The 17,826-nt window shown below is 39.3% G+C and overlaps 1 protein-coding gene across 2 annotated transcripts in view; it reads right to left on the bottom strand.

Moving 5' to 3' along the window:
• Nucleotides 1–6,468: 6,468 nt before the first annotated feature.
• rab3a.L (RAB3A, member RAS oncogene family L homeolog) overlaps nucleotides 6,469–17,826 on the bottom strand; it is a 34,356-nt gene continuing 22,998 nt past the window's right edge. The window contains exons 3-5 of one of the 2 annotated variants that reach the window (XM_041582162.1): nucleotides 10,150–10,268; nucleotides 8,519–8,643; nucleotides 6,469–8,103 (exon numbers count right to left, since the gene is read on the bottom strand). In XM_041582162.1, coding sequence (XP_041438096.1) covers nucleotides 7,913–8,103; nucleotides 8,519–8,643; nucleotides 10,150–10,268 — 435 coding nt within the window. In that variant the 3' untranslated portion in view covers nucleotides 6,469–7,912. The remainder of the gene's footprint in view (nucleotides 8,104–8,518; nucleotides 8,644–10,149; nucleotides 10,269–17,826) is intronic. The other variant, NM_001095062.1, reaches the window with a different exon arrangement.

Genomic DNA, 17,826 nt, shown 5'->3' with positions numbered 1-17,826 from the left:
AATTCACCATGAAATAAACCCAATAGAATAGCCATCAAGTACAAGGTGCTGTTTTATTATTCCAGAGAAAAAGGAAATCAATTTTTTAAATCATACTTATTACTATATGGGGGGTGAACTTCCAGTAATTTGGAGCTTTCTGGATAATGGGTTTCTGGATAGGGATCCCATACCTGTAATATATACACAAAGCATAATGCCCCTTATAATTTCGATGCAATGTTGCTGCATATGTTTGCTGTTATGTACACATGCAAATTCTTCTCTCTCTCTCTCTTTATAAAATTTGTGTGTGCACATCCAGTGATATCTTATTTCTAGCGCTAAACCACTATTGATTTTTACCACTGTTTAGTGAATCTGGGCCTTAATGTCCAGCGATTCTATATATTAAATTGCTTACAGCAGCCCTTTGTGCATTACATGGCCATGAATCTGAGAATCCTTGGGCTCTATACACCTACTTGAAAGTACTCAAGCATTTCAGGCAGCTTAGAATGGTATAATTTTTGTATTGTAGTGCATGGATCTGGGCTGTTTCTTTCTCTCTCCATCAGTGCATATTGATGTTTATTTTTACATTTACTTTTCTTTTGCTTACAGGCAGGTTGTTTGCTATTGGATGCTGGCTAGGTGGATCATTATTGGTTCATATTCCTGGATCCTGGATTCCTGTAGTCCCACCAGGTGCAACAGTGTGTGTGGTTCTAGAAAGCCCTGGTGGAAAAATTGTGGCTTCTCCTATTCTAGGAACTATGTTTTTCATGGGTAAATATCCATTGTGCTATTTAATTTATATAATATTTAATTGTATAAATAAACTGAAAATAACTTGCACAATTTCCACGTCTTAGCACACAACTAAACCTACAGACTTCAATGGCTAAATTGGCGTGGAGAATGGAACAATTTGCTTTATAAAAGCATGCAGGTTATTTCACAAATGTAACATAGTAAGTAAGTAAGGTTGAAAAAAGACACATGTCCATCGAGTTCAACCTTTTTTTTTTTTTTTTGTTTATTAACTACCTATCTGCCAGTTGATCCAGAGGAAGGCAAAAAACCCATCTGAAGCCTCTCCAATTAGCCTTAGAGGGGGGAAAAATTCCTTCCTGACTCCAAAATGGCAATCGGACTAGTCCCTGGATCAACTTGGACTATGAGCTATTTCCCATAACCCTGTATTCCCTTACTTGCTAAAAAGCCATCCAACCCCTTCTTAAAGCTATCTAATGTATCAGCCTGTACAACTGATTCAGGGAGAGAATTCCACATCTTCACAGCTCTCACTGTAAAAAACCCCTTCCGAATATTTAGGCGGAACCTCTTTTCTTCTAATCGGAATGGGTGACCTCGTGTCAGCTGGAAAGACCTACTGGTAAATAAAGCATTAGAGAGATTGTTGTATGATCCCCTTATATATTTATACATAGTCATCATATCACCCCTTAAGCGCCTCTTCTCCAGCGTGAACATCCCCAATTTGGCCAGTCTTTCCTCATAGCTAAGATTTTCAATACCTTTTACCAGCTTAGTTGCCCTTCTCTGTACCCTCTCTAATACAATAATGTCCTGTTTGAGTGATGGAGACCAAAACTGTACGGCATATTCTAGATGGGGCCTTACCAGTGCTCTATACAGTGGAAGAATGACCCCCTCCTCCCGTGACTCTATGCCCCTTTTAATACAGCTCAAGACCTTATTTGCCCTTGATGCTGCTGACTGGCATTGCTTGCTACAGCCAAGTTTATCATCTACAAGGACTCCAAGGTCCTTTTCCATAATGGATTTGCCTAGTGCAGTCCCATTAAGGGTATAAGTGGCTTGGATATTTTTACATTCCAGGTGCATGACTTTACATTTATCAACATTGAATCTCATTTGCCACTTAGCTGCCCAGATTGCCAGTTTGTCAAGATCCTGTTGCAAGGATGCCACATCCTGGATGGAATTAATTGGGCTGGATAATTTTGTGTCATCTGCAAACACTGATACATTACTTACAACACCCTCCCCTAAGTCATTAATGAACAAGTTAAATAAAAGTGGACCCAATACTGAGCCCTGGGGGACCCCACTAAGAACCTTACTCCAAGTAGAGAATGTCCCATTAACAACCACCCTCTGTACCCGATCCTGTAGCCAGTTTCATATCCATGTGCAAACGACTTCATTAAGCCCAACAGACCTTAGTTTAGAAAGCAGTCGTTTGTGGGGCACGGTATCAAACGCTTTGGCAAAATCCAAATAGATCACATCTACTGCCCCCCCACTATCCAGAATCTTACTTACCACATCATAAAATGCAATCAAATTCGTCTGACATGACCTATCCTTCATAAAGCCATGCTGATTGTTGCTCATAATGCCATTCATTAGGACAAAATTTTGTATGTGATCCCTTAACAAGCCTTCAAATAATTTGCCCACCACAGATGTCAAGCTTACTGGCCTATAATTGCCAGGCTGAGATCGTAATCCCTTTTTAAATATTGGAATAACATCAGCTTTTCTCCAATCCATAGGCACCATACCAGATGACAGTGAATCTGAGAAAATCAGAAATAAGGGCTGGTCTAAAACTGAACTAAGCTCTCTTAGAACCCGGGGGTGTATGCCATCAGGCCCTGGAGCCTTGTTTACATTAATTTGTATTAAAGCTTTTTGAATCATATCCTGAGTCAGCCACTGACTAGATTGAGCTGAACCATTCGTGCAGTTATTAAGTGAGCCTGTGAACCCAGACTCCTCTATTGTATACACTGAAGAAAAGAACTGATTTAACACATTTGCCTTATCTGTATCTGTTACAACCATACTGGTACCATTATTTAATGGAGCAACACTCTCAACCTGCATCTTTTTACTATTAATATATTTAAAAAACTTTTTAGGGTTAATTTTCACCTCCACCGCAATTAACTCTTCATTTCTTTTCTTAGCCTTCCGGATTGCTGATTTACAACATTTATTACAGTGTTTATATTCATTAAATGCAGCTTCTGTCCCTACAGATTTGTCGTTTTTAAATGCCTTTCTCTTCTTTCCCATTAACATCTTTACCTCTGTATTAAGCCACACAGGATGATTCTTAGAGCTTCTACGTTTAGTCCTTAAGGGAATAAATTGAGAACAGTAATGATTTAATATCATTTTAAAGGACAACCATTTCTGTTCTGTGTTTTTAGCTGAAAACCTAATGCCCCAATCAATGCTCTGTAGGGCAGCCCTCAAGGCACTAAAATTAGCTTTGGCAAAATTCATGGTTTTTGTTGCTCCAGTATATTTTTGTTTTTTGCACCAGACATTAAAAGATATAACATTATGGTCACTATTACCCAGGGGTTCAATGACTTGCACATTTGCTATAAGTTCTGGGTCATTTGAGATCACTAAATCAAGAATAGCATTTTTTCTGGTAGGCTCCTCAACAACCTGTGCTAAAAAATTGTCGTGCAATAAGTTTATAAACTTGTTCCCATTAACTGATCTAGCAGTACCGTTGCTCCAGTCAATATCTGGGTAATTAAAATCCCCCATTATCATTACTTTACCTAAACTAGCAGCCTTTTCTATTTGCATTAGGAGCTTTGTCTCTTCCTCCTCACTTACATTAGGGGGTCTATAGCATACTCCTACAATTAATTTGCTGGATTCTTTACAATTGGTGAAGAACTCCACCCATACGACTTCTGGCCCCTCATTTTCTAACATAACCTCCTCCTTTATATGAGCTTTTAAATCCTGCCTAACATACAGACATACCCCTCCTCCTTTTCTATTGCCTCTGTCCCTCCGAAACAAAGTATAGCCACTGATATTTACTGCCCAGTCATGCGACTCATTCAGCCATGTTTCGGCCACACCAATCACATCATATTTTCCTTCCTTCCATGTATGTTAGCAAGAGACCACATTTCCTAACTATTCACAGTAACACACATTTGTGAAATAACCTGCATGCTTTTATAAAGCAAATTGTTTCATTCTCCAAGCCAATTTAGCCATTGGAGTCTGTAGGTTTAGTTGATTGCTTTGAAAAGAAATGCCCATTGTTCACAGATTTCTAATCTACGAAAATATAGTTAATTTAACATTTGCTGAAAACAGAACGTTACTGTATTGTAAACCTTAAAAATTGCATTGATTTTCCCTATAACACAGGAATGCCCATACTTTACTAATGTGAGGTCTACTTTTAGTGATGATGTCCCATTATGATCTACATCCATAATAGCATTAGTATTCTGTTCCATGGAAAAAGCTGACCACAGAGAAGAAGATGGCTAACGTGAGACTTGGGGGCATTTGCCCGGGGCAGGAGGGAGGGGGTCTATGTAGGGTAGGATTTTTTTACTTTAGGGGTTAGTTCTCCTTTAATGACATAGCAGTTACTTGCTATGTTTACTATTTACTGCTTTCACCTTTGAGACCAGTCAATGGGTAACTTCTTTTCAGACTCGCCAATACAATTTCTCATCTGGCCTAGGCCATACAGTCTTTTTACAGCTGCAGGAAGTTAGAAGAGCAGATGGAAATACCTAGGAAAGTACATAATTCAGTGAAACACAAGTGCATCTTTGTGTTAAACTATTTGCTTATATATTGAGCTAATCTTGTCTGTTCAGTGAGATTGGAGGATATACACATATCAGTATGCTGTATAAATATACTTGGCCTGAGCCAAGTGACCCTATGTGCAATGTGTCGCCTAAAAGGGGCACCTCCAGCTTTAGGTTTACTGCTCCTTTAGCGAGTTTGTAAATCTACAACAAATGTATTCCAGGAAAAATGCCAGGAATTTTTTGCAAACAAAAAGGTCAGATTAAAATCATGTTTGGTGAATGTGAGGGGGAGTGCCTCACTTTGGAGCCAAATGTACAGAGTTTCCGACAGAGCTTATAAATGGATCCCTGCTGCAGCAGCCAGAGAGATCCAGATCTGTGGATAGTGACCCTGCTGCTTGAAAGGAGTTTCCAGGGAGAAGGAAAAGCTCTACTGCAGAAAGTATTTGAGCATTAGGGAGAGCCAGTTTATATCTCCTGCCTGTGGATACTTTGGCTACTGTGTGTTTCCTCAGGGTGAGGACAGGTCTTGCTGGTGTATCGGCCATCGGCCATGTGGGAGCGACTACTCCTTTCAAAGGGAAAGGTACCTTGGGGCAGGTAGTGCTACCTGGGGACATAAGAGCTCTTGGGGAAGGGACATTGAACTGACCGGAGTGATTTTTGCATTTACCACCCAATGTGGGACTGTGGCATTGAGAGACTGTGCCAGGGGTTGATAGTCCACACAGGATTGTTGTTTTCTGTACCTGTACATTGGTAATTCTCAGGTTTGAGGCATCCTGCTGGGATAAAGGAGGTTACAAGAGCACAATAGCAGGAGTCTTGGCTTAAAGGAGAACTAAACCCCCCCCACAGCCAAAAGCCCTTATTGGCCCTCTTCCCCGTCACACAGTGCCACACCAGAACAAGTGTCCCCTCTAGCAACACCGACCTGCACATGCAGAACAACAGAGCACAGGGTCTCCATGTTTGCCAGTGCTCTTCATTAAGCGAGTGCTGACACTTTAGCTTTTGATGCATGTGCAGTTGGAGCTAGAAAGCTCTGTAAATTACCGAAAAGAAAGAAGAAGCTAGTGAACATTGAGCTCCTGTGCCGGTCAATTTTCTTAGACCCATACCCGACCTGCAATAACTGAACATGGAACCGTAAGTGACATCATTACAAGAAGGTAAGAAAACTGCTGGAACCACAGGGGAGGGATCAACCCGTGGACAGCCCACAAGGCCAGGGAATCGTGAACTTCTTGTCCAAAACCCAAACACTTTGCAGGTTTTCCGCAGGCACCCAACCAGGTGCGGGAATCTACTCTGCTGCGATATTCTGCATATACAGTTCAGCGTCACCAGAGGGACACCCATTCCAGGGGGTGAATGGGGGGCCCCAGCTGCAGGGGGGTTTAGTTCTCTTTAAAGCAGTACTGCACAAACCATGTCTTTTTCTCCTTTTTTTCAAAGCACCGATTGGCTGCTGATACAATTAATGCTATACAAATGATTTAAATGTAAAAAATGAATATATAAACAGTAGCTAAGTACGATGTCATTAAAAAGAATGAGGTTGACCATCTGTGAAATGAAGGTAATATCTATATATACGAATATAAAGAGAAGGAATATTTTGTGCATACAATAAGCTATATGCTCTCATATAAATAAAAAAAAAAATGGCAAGCACTGCAAAAGTGTGTTATCTATTTGAATTTGCATAAAGATCAACATAACTGAGGCTGAAGTTATGTCCATGAAGGGGATGCTCGACATAAGGCCATGTATGTTCTTTTTGCAATCTACTTTGGAGATGTCAAAACCCCATGAAACATCCCCCATGGTAACCAGCTTTACCTTCACAGCACCAGAGATTGACCAAAAGTAGAAAAGAAATAAAACATCCAAAGACAGCTTTTCAGACATCTCTAACACGATCGCACCTTTTGTTTCCTTTAATATAAACACAATATTAAAACAAAGTAGTTTCACTTTTTACTTTTTATTCTAACTACATGAACAAAATCTCATAGGAAATTCACAGCACTCAAATTAATGCATTCTTAAAAAGCCTATGATATTCAACATCCAATTTGCTATATATATCGTTGTGACTACCTATATATTCTATAAGTTCATACTTTATATAGAATTAAAATATTTATTTTCAAGGGTTAAAAGGTTTCTATGACCACCTAATGCAGAGGACAAAATGACTGTTACAGGCCACTGAACTCCTCTTTAAGCAGCTGCCATCTAGTGGCCCACAGCTGGAACTGCACGTCATGACAATAGGATGAAATGAGTTGCACACATCAGATTCAGACACAAGAGACACGGTATAATAAAAAATATATATTATATATATATATATATATAAATAATTTGAACACAAAAAAGGGAAGAAAGATTTATGATATGGACGTTTCTGAACACACGCACCCACACACACTCAAAAAAAAAAATGGGGAAGGGAAAAAACAATTGGGGAAGGTTTAGAGAACATTCATTTTCATGCAGACAAAATTACAATAGTGCTGAAGGGTAGGCTTTAGAAATGCTTGGAAAAATCTATTTAACGAGAAAACAGCTGTCTACAAGCAGGAATGAAGGGGAGACTGTATCCCTTACAAGTGTATTTAAAGACTTAAAGCAATGGCCATTCCCAAGTATGGGTTCATCTATTTTTCTGAAATTCCACAGTCACCTGGTTCTAAGAAGGATTGACAGTTATCATATATGTATAGAGTATCCCTGATAAGCATTCCCTGGTACTACAACACTGGAAAGGACAATTGTGCTACACCAGGATACAGCTAGTGTAATGCCAATACTATGGCCTAGTCCTAAACATCAAATTGTAGAAAGGCCTTGAGGTTAGACTTTGTTAGCAGTAGGAATACCTGTTTAAAAACGTTTATCATATTATGTTTAAGCCATATGTATATTATTATATATTATATATAATATTAAGTTATATTTGTCCTGCACGGTAATCCTTCCCTCTTAAGTTGTCGGTAATTCAAGAGCAAGTACCAACGTCAAATGCTTACAAGGCAAAGGATGCTAAAATCCAATTTTTATCCAACCATTTCTCAGCTGTACCCTCTCAGTTCTGGAAAATTGCACCCATCTCTCGCTCTCAATAGATATAGATTTTTTTTTAACTATTTTTTTTTAATCAACCATTCAGTTTGATCTCTTTCTTTGCTACATATATTTTAACTAAAAAGATTGTAACAGACAAAGTCATCTTCGGACGATATGCAGTATTCAAGGTCATGGGGGAGAGGTCACCACTTTATTGAAGGTGGGGGGGAGGAACGGTTTGTGTACAAGGCTAGGACTTGTTGTTTTCCTTAGCAGGCGCAGTCTTGGTGTGGTGGTGCCCCCTGGTCAGTGAGTTGGGGTCCTTGCTTGGCTCCGGTGACTGCTGGATCAGCTGTATCCAAACTCTCGGACATCTTTTCACAGATGATATCCACCAAACGCTCAAATGTCTGCTTCACATTGATGTTGTCTTTGGCGCTAGCTTCAAAGAATTCGAAACCTGTTGGATAAAAGTGGGATTAGCGTTGGATTAATATAATAATAGCAATGTGTTACTATACTGCAGCAGTCCATAAACAGAAAAGTGGCCTTTCTTCAAAGAACAATTACAGGAAAGGGTTCTGGTTTCTTTTGGCTCTAACATGCACAGTATAAAATGTTTTCAGAACATCAGTTGTAATGGAAAGCAGGGCCGCCATCAGAAATCACGGGGCTCCATACATTTATATATATAATATATGGAATTTTCATTCCTTAATGGTCCAGTTTGCATTATATTAATGTCATATTGCTGGTTACCCATGTCTTGAGAATGACAGTGATTCTATTATCTTGCTTTTATCTGCCCTCTGCAAGGCTCTCCCATAAAGCAAATCTATAATATTTCTGCCTTACGTTAGCAGCTGTACGCTCACCTAGATGCTCTGCCAGTTGCCTTCCTCGTTCAGAAGACACGACTCGTTCATCTTCCATGTCACATTTGTTCCCAACCAGTAAAACCTGTGCATTGTCCCAGGAGTAAGTCTTGATCTGAGTTGACCTGTTTTGTGGATTAGACAAAGAGCCAGATAATGTACAAGCGTTAAAGGCTCTGCCTTTGCACAGTATCAGTATCAAGTATGTGTTATCCCAACCATTCCAGTAGAGTAAAGGAAGGCATGGTTAAATGAATGGTTAATTATTTAATATATAGCGCCCCCCAGATATGATTATGCCTCATTGTGAGATTTAACTCAAGATACAAAGCTGCTCACAAAAGGGTCTTTGAAAAGTTTAAAGGGATTAATTGAAATGTATTAACATTGCAAGCCAACGCCGAGATGATGAGCCCAAGGCCAATCAAGCATTTATTGTATAGTCTGGCCAGAAATGCTCAAACCCAAATCATACTGCAGTTGCACAGCCCCATGTTCCTGTACTTCATACAGGCCCTGAGAGGAGTTTTGGTTCATTAAAGTGGATCTGTCACCCAGACACAAAAAGCTGTATAATAAAAGTCCTTTTCAAATTAAACATGAAATCCAATTTCTATTTTTGATTAAAGCATTCATAGCTGTTGTAAGCTCATTTAAACATCTCAGCTGTCAATCAAATATTGTCAGCCCCTCCTCTATGCCTTAGACATAGGGAGGGGGCAGACAATTATTTTCACTTTCCATTCAACACTAGATGTCACTGCTCTCCCTACATTCTCCAGTTTTCTTCACCATTTAATTGTGTAGCCAGTGCATGGGAATTGACATCAGGTCCCACATTCTGTTGCACAAACAAGATTCTGAGATGACACAAGGCTCGTCTTAATAACAGTTTCCACAAAATGAAATTTTTCAATTCGACCCTTGATAAATGTGCCCCTTAGTCTGTCTGCTTAATGCTGAAATAAACGGTGCCCAGGAAACAGAAATCACAGTAAATGTGGAAAAATGTTCCAGCTCTCCTATGGCAGTTATTCTCCCATGGGAAACATTGGTCAAGGTCTTTCAACGCATTAGTGGGAGGTCTTGTCTGTCAGCCAAGTTCAAGGTTTAACCTGTTGTTAACTAGTTGCCATGGGTGAGCAGGAAAACAGGGTTTTCAATTTGGGTCACTCTACTGAAAGACTTCTACATACACACTGACTGATGTACTGTGATATGAAACTAGAAATATAGAGATTCGCATAGAAGAATACTATAGACAAGGTTGGACTGGGCCAGCTGGAGGAAAATCCAGTGGGCGCTGGCCCTCAAGGACCCCTTCAACCCAGAAGCGATCCCTGTCTGAATCCACTGCCACTGCCCCCAATGTAAAAGGTATGCGCTGGGGCAAGAGTGGGGTTGTGGTTGGGGTGGAGGGAAGGAGTGGGGTTGTGCTGGAGTGAAGGGCAGGAGGGGGTTATGGCTGGGGTGGAGGGCAGGAGGGGGTTATGGCTGGGGTGGAGGGCAGGAGGGGGTTATGGCTGGGGTGGATATGGCTGATTGTACCCTATGTATATGCTTTACATAGGGAACAATCAGTAAATGACACATACCACAAAAAAAGTTGGACACAAACATTGAGTACTCACCAGTCTTGGACAGCATTGAATGACTCCTCATTGGTGATATCATACATGAGAATGAATCCCATGGCCCCTCTGTAGTAAGCTGTGGTTATCGTCCTGTACCTCTCCTGGCCTGCTGTGTCCTGAAAGAAAATACTTCAGCCTTAGATATAGTCCAAGCAAAGGACTATCGCAAGGTATATGTACACAAGGGTACACTTAATATAATTTCTAGCAACACTAGTTTACAGGAGAAAGAAGGTTAAAATCCCTCTATTATTATTTGTTAGAATAAACATATGGACATGTTGTCTAAAGTACTGGGATGTAAGAGTGAAACATAAGGATTTTAAGTTTATTTGTTGTTTTTAATTAATGTTTTTATCTGCATTTCTCCATTTTGGAACAGCTGTCTGGTTAGTAGGGTCCCCTATACCCTAGCAACAGGCTAGCAGTCTGGAAGTCAGAATGGAAGACAAACACCTACAGTATATAGGAATTGAGCATTAAAGGTTATAACATTACAATAATGGCCACACAAAGAACATTTTCCTTGCCAAAGTCAGAGACCCCTTACAACCTGATAGGGTTTTAATCAGTGGCCAGACAGAGGTAGAAGGAATGGCAAATCATTAAAAAAATTACAAAAAAAATTAAGATCAACTGAAAAATTGCTAGGAACAGGCCAATCGATAACATAATACATGTTAACATGAACTTCCCCTTTAATATGAAATGAAGAATTGCTACCTGCTTTTCTGGACTTGGTACATATACAGCAATGTAAGTGGCTCAAAAATAAAATATAGAAATAAATCCCTTTAAAGAACAAGGGAATTGATTTGGGAGATTGCTTGCACAATACATAATCAGCTGATTACCAGTATTACTGGTCATACTATGGTTCTCTATATATGTAACCCATATCCATGTATTGTACAAAGCTGAATTTGTAAGTAGGAAAACTGGGCTACATAAGATATTGCTGAACTGCAAAGCCCCAAATCCTTTGAGAGACCCTGACTATTAGAGAAGCTTCCAATGATAATTTTTGGTATTATGAGATTATGCAGGGGGAATATACAAGCAAAAATGCATATGTAAAAAGTTAGCAACAATCTAGTAAGGTCACTGCTAGTCATTTTATAGCGTGACTACAATTTATGTATGTTTGTATAGAAATTCAGCTTGTTTCTTAGATTCTTCTTATAGCTAACTTTGATAAATATATCTGTCTATCTATCTATCTATCTATCTATCTATCTATCTATCTATCTATCTATCTATCTATGAATATAGTCGGTTGGGTTTGGTAAAGCAGTTTGCCATTATTTCTCTCAAATCAACTCCTTTCCCCATCCTCAATTCTGTCCTTCTATAACTTCTACAGTATATTTATGATCACAGCACTTCCAAGTTGTAGGGGCCAGGCAGCAGGTAAATATTACATTTTGAGTCCTAGCCCAGCCAATTAACCCTGTGTTGATCTCTACTACTTTAAGCATGTGCACAGATATGGCAGGGATATATACAGGTATGGGACCTATTATCCAGAATGCTTGGGCATTTTCTGGATAAGAGCTCTTTCCATAATTGGATCTTCATACCTTAAAGCTACTCGAAAATAATTTAACATTAAATAAACCCAATAGGATGGTTTTGCTTCCAACAAGGATTCATTATATCTTCATATATGTATCTGGGATATGGCCTTCCTGCAATTTGGAGCTTTCTGGATAACAGGTTTCCAGATAAATTATCCTATACCTGTTTATATAAAAGGTAATATAAACAGGAAAGTCCTATTGAGGGAAAAAAGTACATAAAAGGTTGTGAATTTGACAATGACATTTCCTGCCTTGTAGAGGGAGCCCGATCACCTGTTAGAAAAGCATTAGAAACTCTTTCCCGAGTGCTCTTTTCTTTTACTTAATTCCTAACCACCGATTTCTAAGCAATTTGTCTTTCTCTGTCTGTGTGCATAATGACTAATGTGCTATAATTGATGTCTAATGGAGAATGTCACAACAGCTATGACTGCTGACTGACACAGTTATCTCCCACCGACTGTGTGCTCTGCAGTTTGGATTCTCCTAGATGGAAGCCCGTTGTTATACCGAGGATTAAACACATATTTGTAGTTTGCCACCTGTTAGGTAAATGATAGGAACGGGTTTATTTGGAAAGGCCTCGGAGATCTGAAAGACTGGTCTAATTCCCTTGCCACTTTCTTTCAACTATTCCCTTGTTTTGCCTCAAGCATCAGAAAAATAAAGGTGAGAGATGTAAGGGGAACAGGGTGCCTGAATAATTCCACATAAATATAAATAGAGAACATTAACATTTCAATCCCCAGGAATAGCTGCTGTAACTAAATCCATATATTATGTTTGTGTGCTTTATGATTTTACCCAGAACACAAGAATGTGTATTATATACCAGCATATATTATCTTAATCCAGTAGAAAGACTGCATTAAAAATACAGCAAGAAATAAGCTTTATTAAAATGAATTCATAGATAAATCGCAGTTCCAACCCTGAAGGCTTTTATTGGCCTTATTTTACATAATAATATAACATTTCTCTAGGGGAATTATTCAATATGGTTTTCCCAGTTCCTTATATCTCCCTAGCTTTGCCTGTCTATAGAACCAATGTGTGACATTTGTGCCTGAGACCTTACTGCTTGCCCATGTGACCACAAGTGTGCCATAATGTGGGTCCATTCATGTAAGCAACTGTCACCATAAGTCAGAGAAGTGAGCACATGTATCGGTAACAATTCCAATAATGGGCAAAAAAAAAAAGAAAAAGATTCCCAAAAGATCAACATTTTATTGGCACCTTCCAACCATAATGAATTAATTCTTGCTCCCCATCTTCTTTAAATCTCCTTCCTACACTTTTGGATCTGTCTTTTCTCCTTCTTTAACACACTCTGCTTCTCTTTCCCCCTTTTCCTTCTGATTGTTCCATCTTTCCCTTAAAATGACCATAGATGTGCAGATTATAGCCTAAAGTCAGATGAACAATACTGCCTGCTAATCATCCGACCTGCAACTAACATTCAGATAATACAAAGTAGTAAAGAGAACAAATCACACAATGCTCGGCCATTATTGACAGGCACCAATTGTACGAAACTTATGTCCGACAATTAGTAGTGATAAGCTCCCATTGATATAGTCAGATAGGCAAAACATGCATTATCATTAGCCGTTATAAATTTTTAAACCTGTCCGATCGACTGAACGACAGATCGTCATGGCACGAAAATTGTCAAGACAATCCTCACACGGTCCAAAAGCCGTACGAATCTTTGTTTCATAAGATGCTATCTTTGCGTCTATGGCCAGCTTTAGTCCCATTTTGCTCTCCTGCTTCCCTTTCTAAATGCTTTCTGATTTTCTTTTCCCACTTCTCTTCTGCTCTACCCTGCTTTACTGTTCTTGAATGTTCTTACCTTCTTACTGTTGCTCCTCATTAGTTTACTGTGTAAAATAGTTGATGCCAATATTAATAGGGAATAATGTTTCGGCCTTCACCTTTCCACTGTGCCTATCTACTGCTTACTTCACACTTTTACCTTCTGATGTCTCTTCTGCCCTCTAAGTCCACTTTTTGTAACATTCTCAACCTTTAATTTCATGCCACCGCTCACCCCAGTTGAGAGAGTGTATTCTTCACTCATCTCCCATCCTGAAACTTATTCAAACCACATTTTCCTTTAGAAATTGACATATTTATCATAATCTCTCAATTTAGACCATTTGAAAACAATGGTCTCTTTAGATTAGGGGATTTATGCAGCGTGTGACATTGAGCAACCTTGGAGAACAGTTTGCCAGCTACTGCTTTAACAGCCTCAAGGCTGATTTACCATTTAAGATTAAAGTATCACTACAGCTCTGGAATAAATGTATATGATTTATTGATAAGATATAGACTCGGGATATAGACTCGGGCAGAATGAAATAAGATTTCAAAGCTAACAGCATGGCCTCCCTGCTAAACGCCAACAACCTAGAGCTCTTGTTCTATTGTTTAGTTATAATCTCGCTATTCACCATTGATATCTATCTATTACAGGTTTTGCTGCTGGGACTTCCCTTCTGTTTGTAATGCAGGCTGATTTAGTTCTTGCTCTTATTATTCTTTATTTCTAGAACACCAACATGTTACACAGCACTTGTTAGCAGTGATGAAAACTGCCTATTAATTAGGGATGCACAGAATCCAGGATTCGGTCCAGGATTTGGTCTTTTTCAGCAGGATTCGGATTCAGCGGAATCCTTCAGCCCAGCTGAACCAAATTCTAATTTGCATATGCAAATTAGGGGAGGGAAATCATGTGACTGTCACAAAACATGGAAGTAAAAAATGTTTTCCCCTTCCCTCCCCTAATTTGCATATGAAATTTAGGATTCGGTTCGGTATTCAGCCGAATCTTTTGCGAAGGATTCAGGGGTTCAGCCAAATCCAAAATAGTGTATTCGGTGCATCCCACAGTATAGAGTCCTGCATTGGGTCGGGTGCCCGCAGAATATACGCAAGGTGGTCGGGTTTTCGGGCAGAAAGTTCTGATTACCTGATTGGGTACCCAGCTAAATTGCAGGATTGATCATTCCCACCTTCCCTCAAGTGTGTGGCCAAATTTCCTTTCCCTATGTATTGAAACCACTTCCTGTTTACAGTGATGTCACTTCGGGTTTAACAGGTGCCAGGTAGGGAGGTAAGTGAATTATTCTCAGCTGTGTTGGGTAGCAGGTCTAGGTAGGAGAGCATACTGGGTAGCAGGTGCAAGTCGGGTTGCAGGTCAGCAGATCCGGGTCGGGCATAGGTCTGCTCGACTGGACCCGTGTAGGATTCTACCGCAGTACATTCCATTAAATTACCTGAATCCATTGGAAGAGCATTTCCTGAAAATTCACAGAGAGGGATCTGAGTTTCAGCATCAATCAACTAATCTGATACAGAAGGCTGTTTGTAAACGATAATCAAGTGTAACTTCACGACAAATTGATAACATGTAACTCAAATTTATTACATCACCTTGTTTAGCCTGAAATAATTGTTTTCCATGGGGAAAACTACTATTGGGAAATAAATAGTATTTCTGTTTTACTGGTATTTTGTTGCCAGGAAGGTGAAGTAAAGCAACGTAGCTTTATAATCTCATTTACGTTTAGTGAAGTGACAGTGCCACTTGTGGCTTTTGTGAAGGCTGGGATATTTAAACTTTAAATCAGAATGCAATTTTTTTGCATGTAAAGGTATGGGACCGTTTATAAAGAATGCTTCGGACCTGAGGTTTTCCGGATAATGGACCTTTCCATAATTTGGATCTTCATACCTTAAAGGAGTACCAAATCCCTCACTGCTCCCCCTCCAGCCTAGGTGTTACCCTGAGTAAATGCCCCTAACTCTTTACTTACCCCACGTTGCAGATTCAGGGCATCAGAGTTCACAGGGGCAATTTCCGTGGCTTTCGGTGCATGCACAGTTGTTCGCACTTCTGCGCATGCATCGCCACGCCGATCTCTTCCCCAAGATTACTGAAGAGAAGAGGATGGTGCCCCTGAACTCCGTTGCCCTAAATCTGCAAAAAGGGGTAAGTAAAGAGTTAGGGGCAGTAACACCTAGGCTGGGGGAGCAGGGAGGGGGGTCTATGTAGGGTAGGGGATTTTAATAAAAAGGGTTTGGTTCTCCTTTAAGCCTACTAGAAAATCATGTAAATATTAAATAACCCCAATAGACTGGTTTTGCTTACAATAAGTATTAATTATATCTTAGTTGGGATCAAGTACAAGGTACTGTTTTATTATTACAGAGAAAAGTCAAATCATAAAAGTTCTGATTATTTGGGTAAAATGGAGACTATGGGAGACTGCCTTTCTGTAATTCAGAGCTTTCTGGAAAACAGGTTTCCGGATAACTGATCCCATAACTGTACTAACAATATCTATATTTTAATTCTTTGTAAATACAGTATCTCCACACAGTAGAGAATAGTGAAATAAGAGGCTTAGTGCAGCAATGCATAATGAATAGGAAAAAACCATTTGTAAATAGATATCGTCCATGCCTGTACAGTTCCTAGATAATGAGCTGATGTCTTGTGTGTACTGAAAAAATCTGCCAATTAAAGCAGCCAATGAATCCAAGAACCTCCCACAAACCACATGCTGTATCTTCATTAAGTTTTAAAAAGCCCAAAGTTCTCTGCATGAAAGAAGATAATAAAGCAGATATTCCAACCTTTGTTACTGCATGTATATCAGATTGTATACAAAAAAGAAAAACTGTGTTACAGCCACATTAAACTGGCATCGTCTCTAGTGCCATGAGGATGAAGGCTTATGCAACCAGTGCTGCAATAAATAATATTTTGCAAGTTAAATCAACAAAATGTGGAATAAAACAAGAGGGTAAATACTTGTACAAGCAATATATCAGTGCCTTTGAGTAGTTGAGCCTTTGTATTCTGTTTCTTGTAGCACACTTATGCAATTACACCAGCTCTCTAGTGGAGATCATATCAGAAAATAACAATTCAGCTGTCCCTGTAAGATCTCCTTGTCCTAATCCTGGGATGAAGAACTGACAAGGAAGTGTTTTTTTTAATTATTCCAGGAGTTTCTCCATTTTAAAGGCAGCCCATGGTTTACCTTCCCCCCCCGCTCCAGATTGCATTGTACCTCATTTGAATACCCCTAATTGTCTACTGCTCTTAATTTTCTGGGAAAGAAATAAATATTAGAGATTTCTAGAATACATTTTACACATAATTTGGCTTTACAGGTATGAAATCCAATATCCGTAAACCCATTATGCGGACAGCTTTGAATTACGGAAAGGCCTTCTCAGATAGACTGAATTTTACAAATGATTATTTTTTTCTCCGTAACAATAACGCAGTACCTTGTACTTGGTCCAAACTAAGATATAATTAATCCTTATTGGAAGCAAAACCAGCCTTTTGGGTTTATTTAATGTTTATATGATTTTTTTTAGTAGACTTAAGCTATGAAGATCCAAATTAGGGAAAGATTCATTATCTAGAAGCCCCCAGGTCTCAAATATTTTGGATAACAGGTCCCATACCTATATACAGCGCTCTATAGCCTAAGCACTACAGTTACTGTTCCATGAGTATTAGTGGCTCCAGCTAATGTGTGTGCACTGTCCAAGGTTCTGAACCTCAAATTTGTCTGCTCCTTTCTCACATCGATAAAGAAATTACTCATTTTCTGCTTCTCAGTCGTAGGCTTCTCTGGCATTTGAGTCTAAACTATAAAGTAGTTCTGAGATTATTCCTACATGCCTTGGTATTAGATTGTTATGTGACTGGCGGTCATTCAGTGGATCGGACAGGTTAGAAGATTTCTGTTGGCTAATGATAATATCTGCATGTATTGCCTATCTGACAATATAATGGGAAATAGTCACTACTATTTGTCGGACATAACTTTGGTACGATTGCTGCCTGTCAATTAATGGCATGAGCATCATGTGATTTGTTCTTTTTACTACTTTATATTAAGCTGAATGGTTAGTTGTAGGTTTCGAAGATTGGCAAAGCGATCATTCGTCCAACATATAATCTGCATGTCTATGGCCATCTTAAATACTAAATGAAGAGCCACCTTACTTAAAGCGCACAGCAGTGGCAGCACATTGCAGCAGTTGCAGTAACTGA

The sequence above is a fragment of the Xenopus laevis genome, chromosome 1L (genome assembly GCF_017654675.1).
Source record: "Xenopus laevis strain J_2021 chromosome 1L, Xenopus_laevis_v10.1, whole genome shotgun sequence".
NCBI lineage: Eukaryota > Metazoa > Chordata > Amphibia > Anura > Pipidae > Xenopus > Xenopus laevis.
The sequence above is the reverse complement of the archived record's forward strand: the minus strand, read 5'-3'. Positions and strand labels throughout refer to the sequence as shown.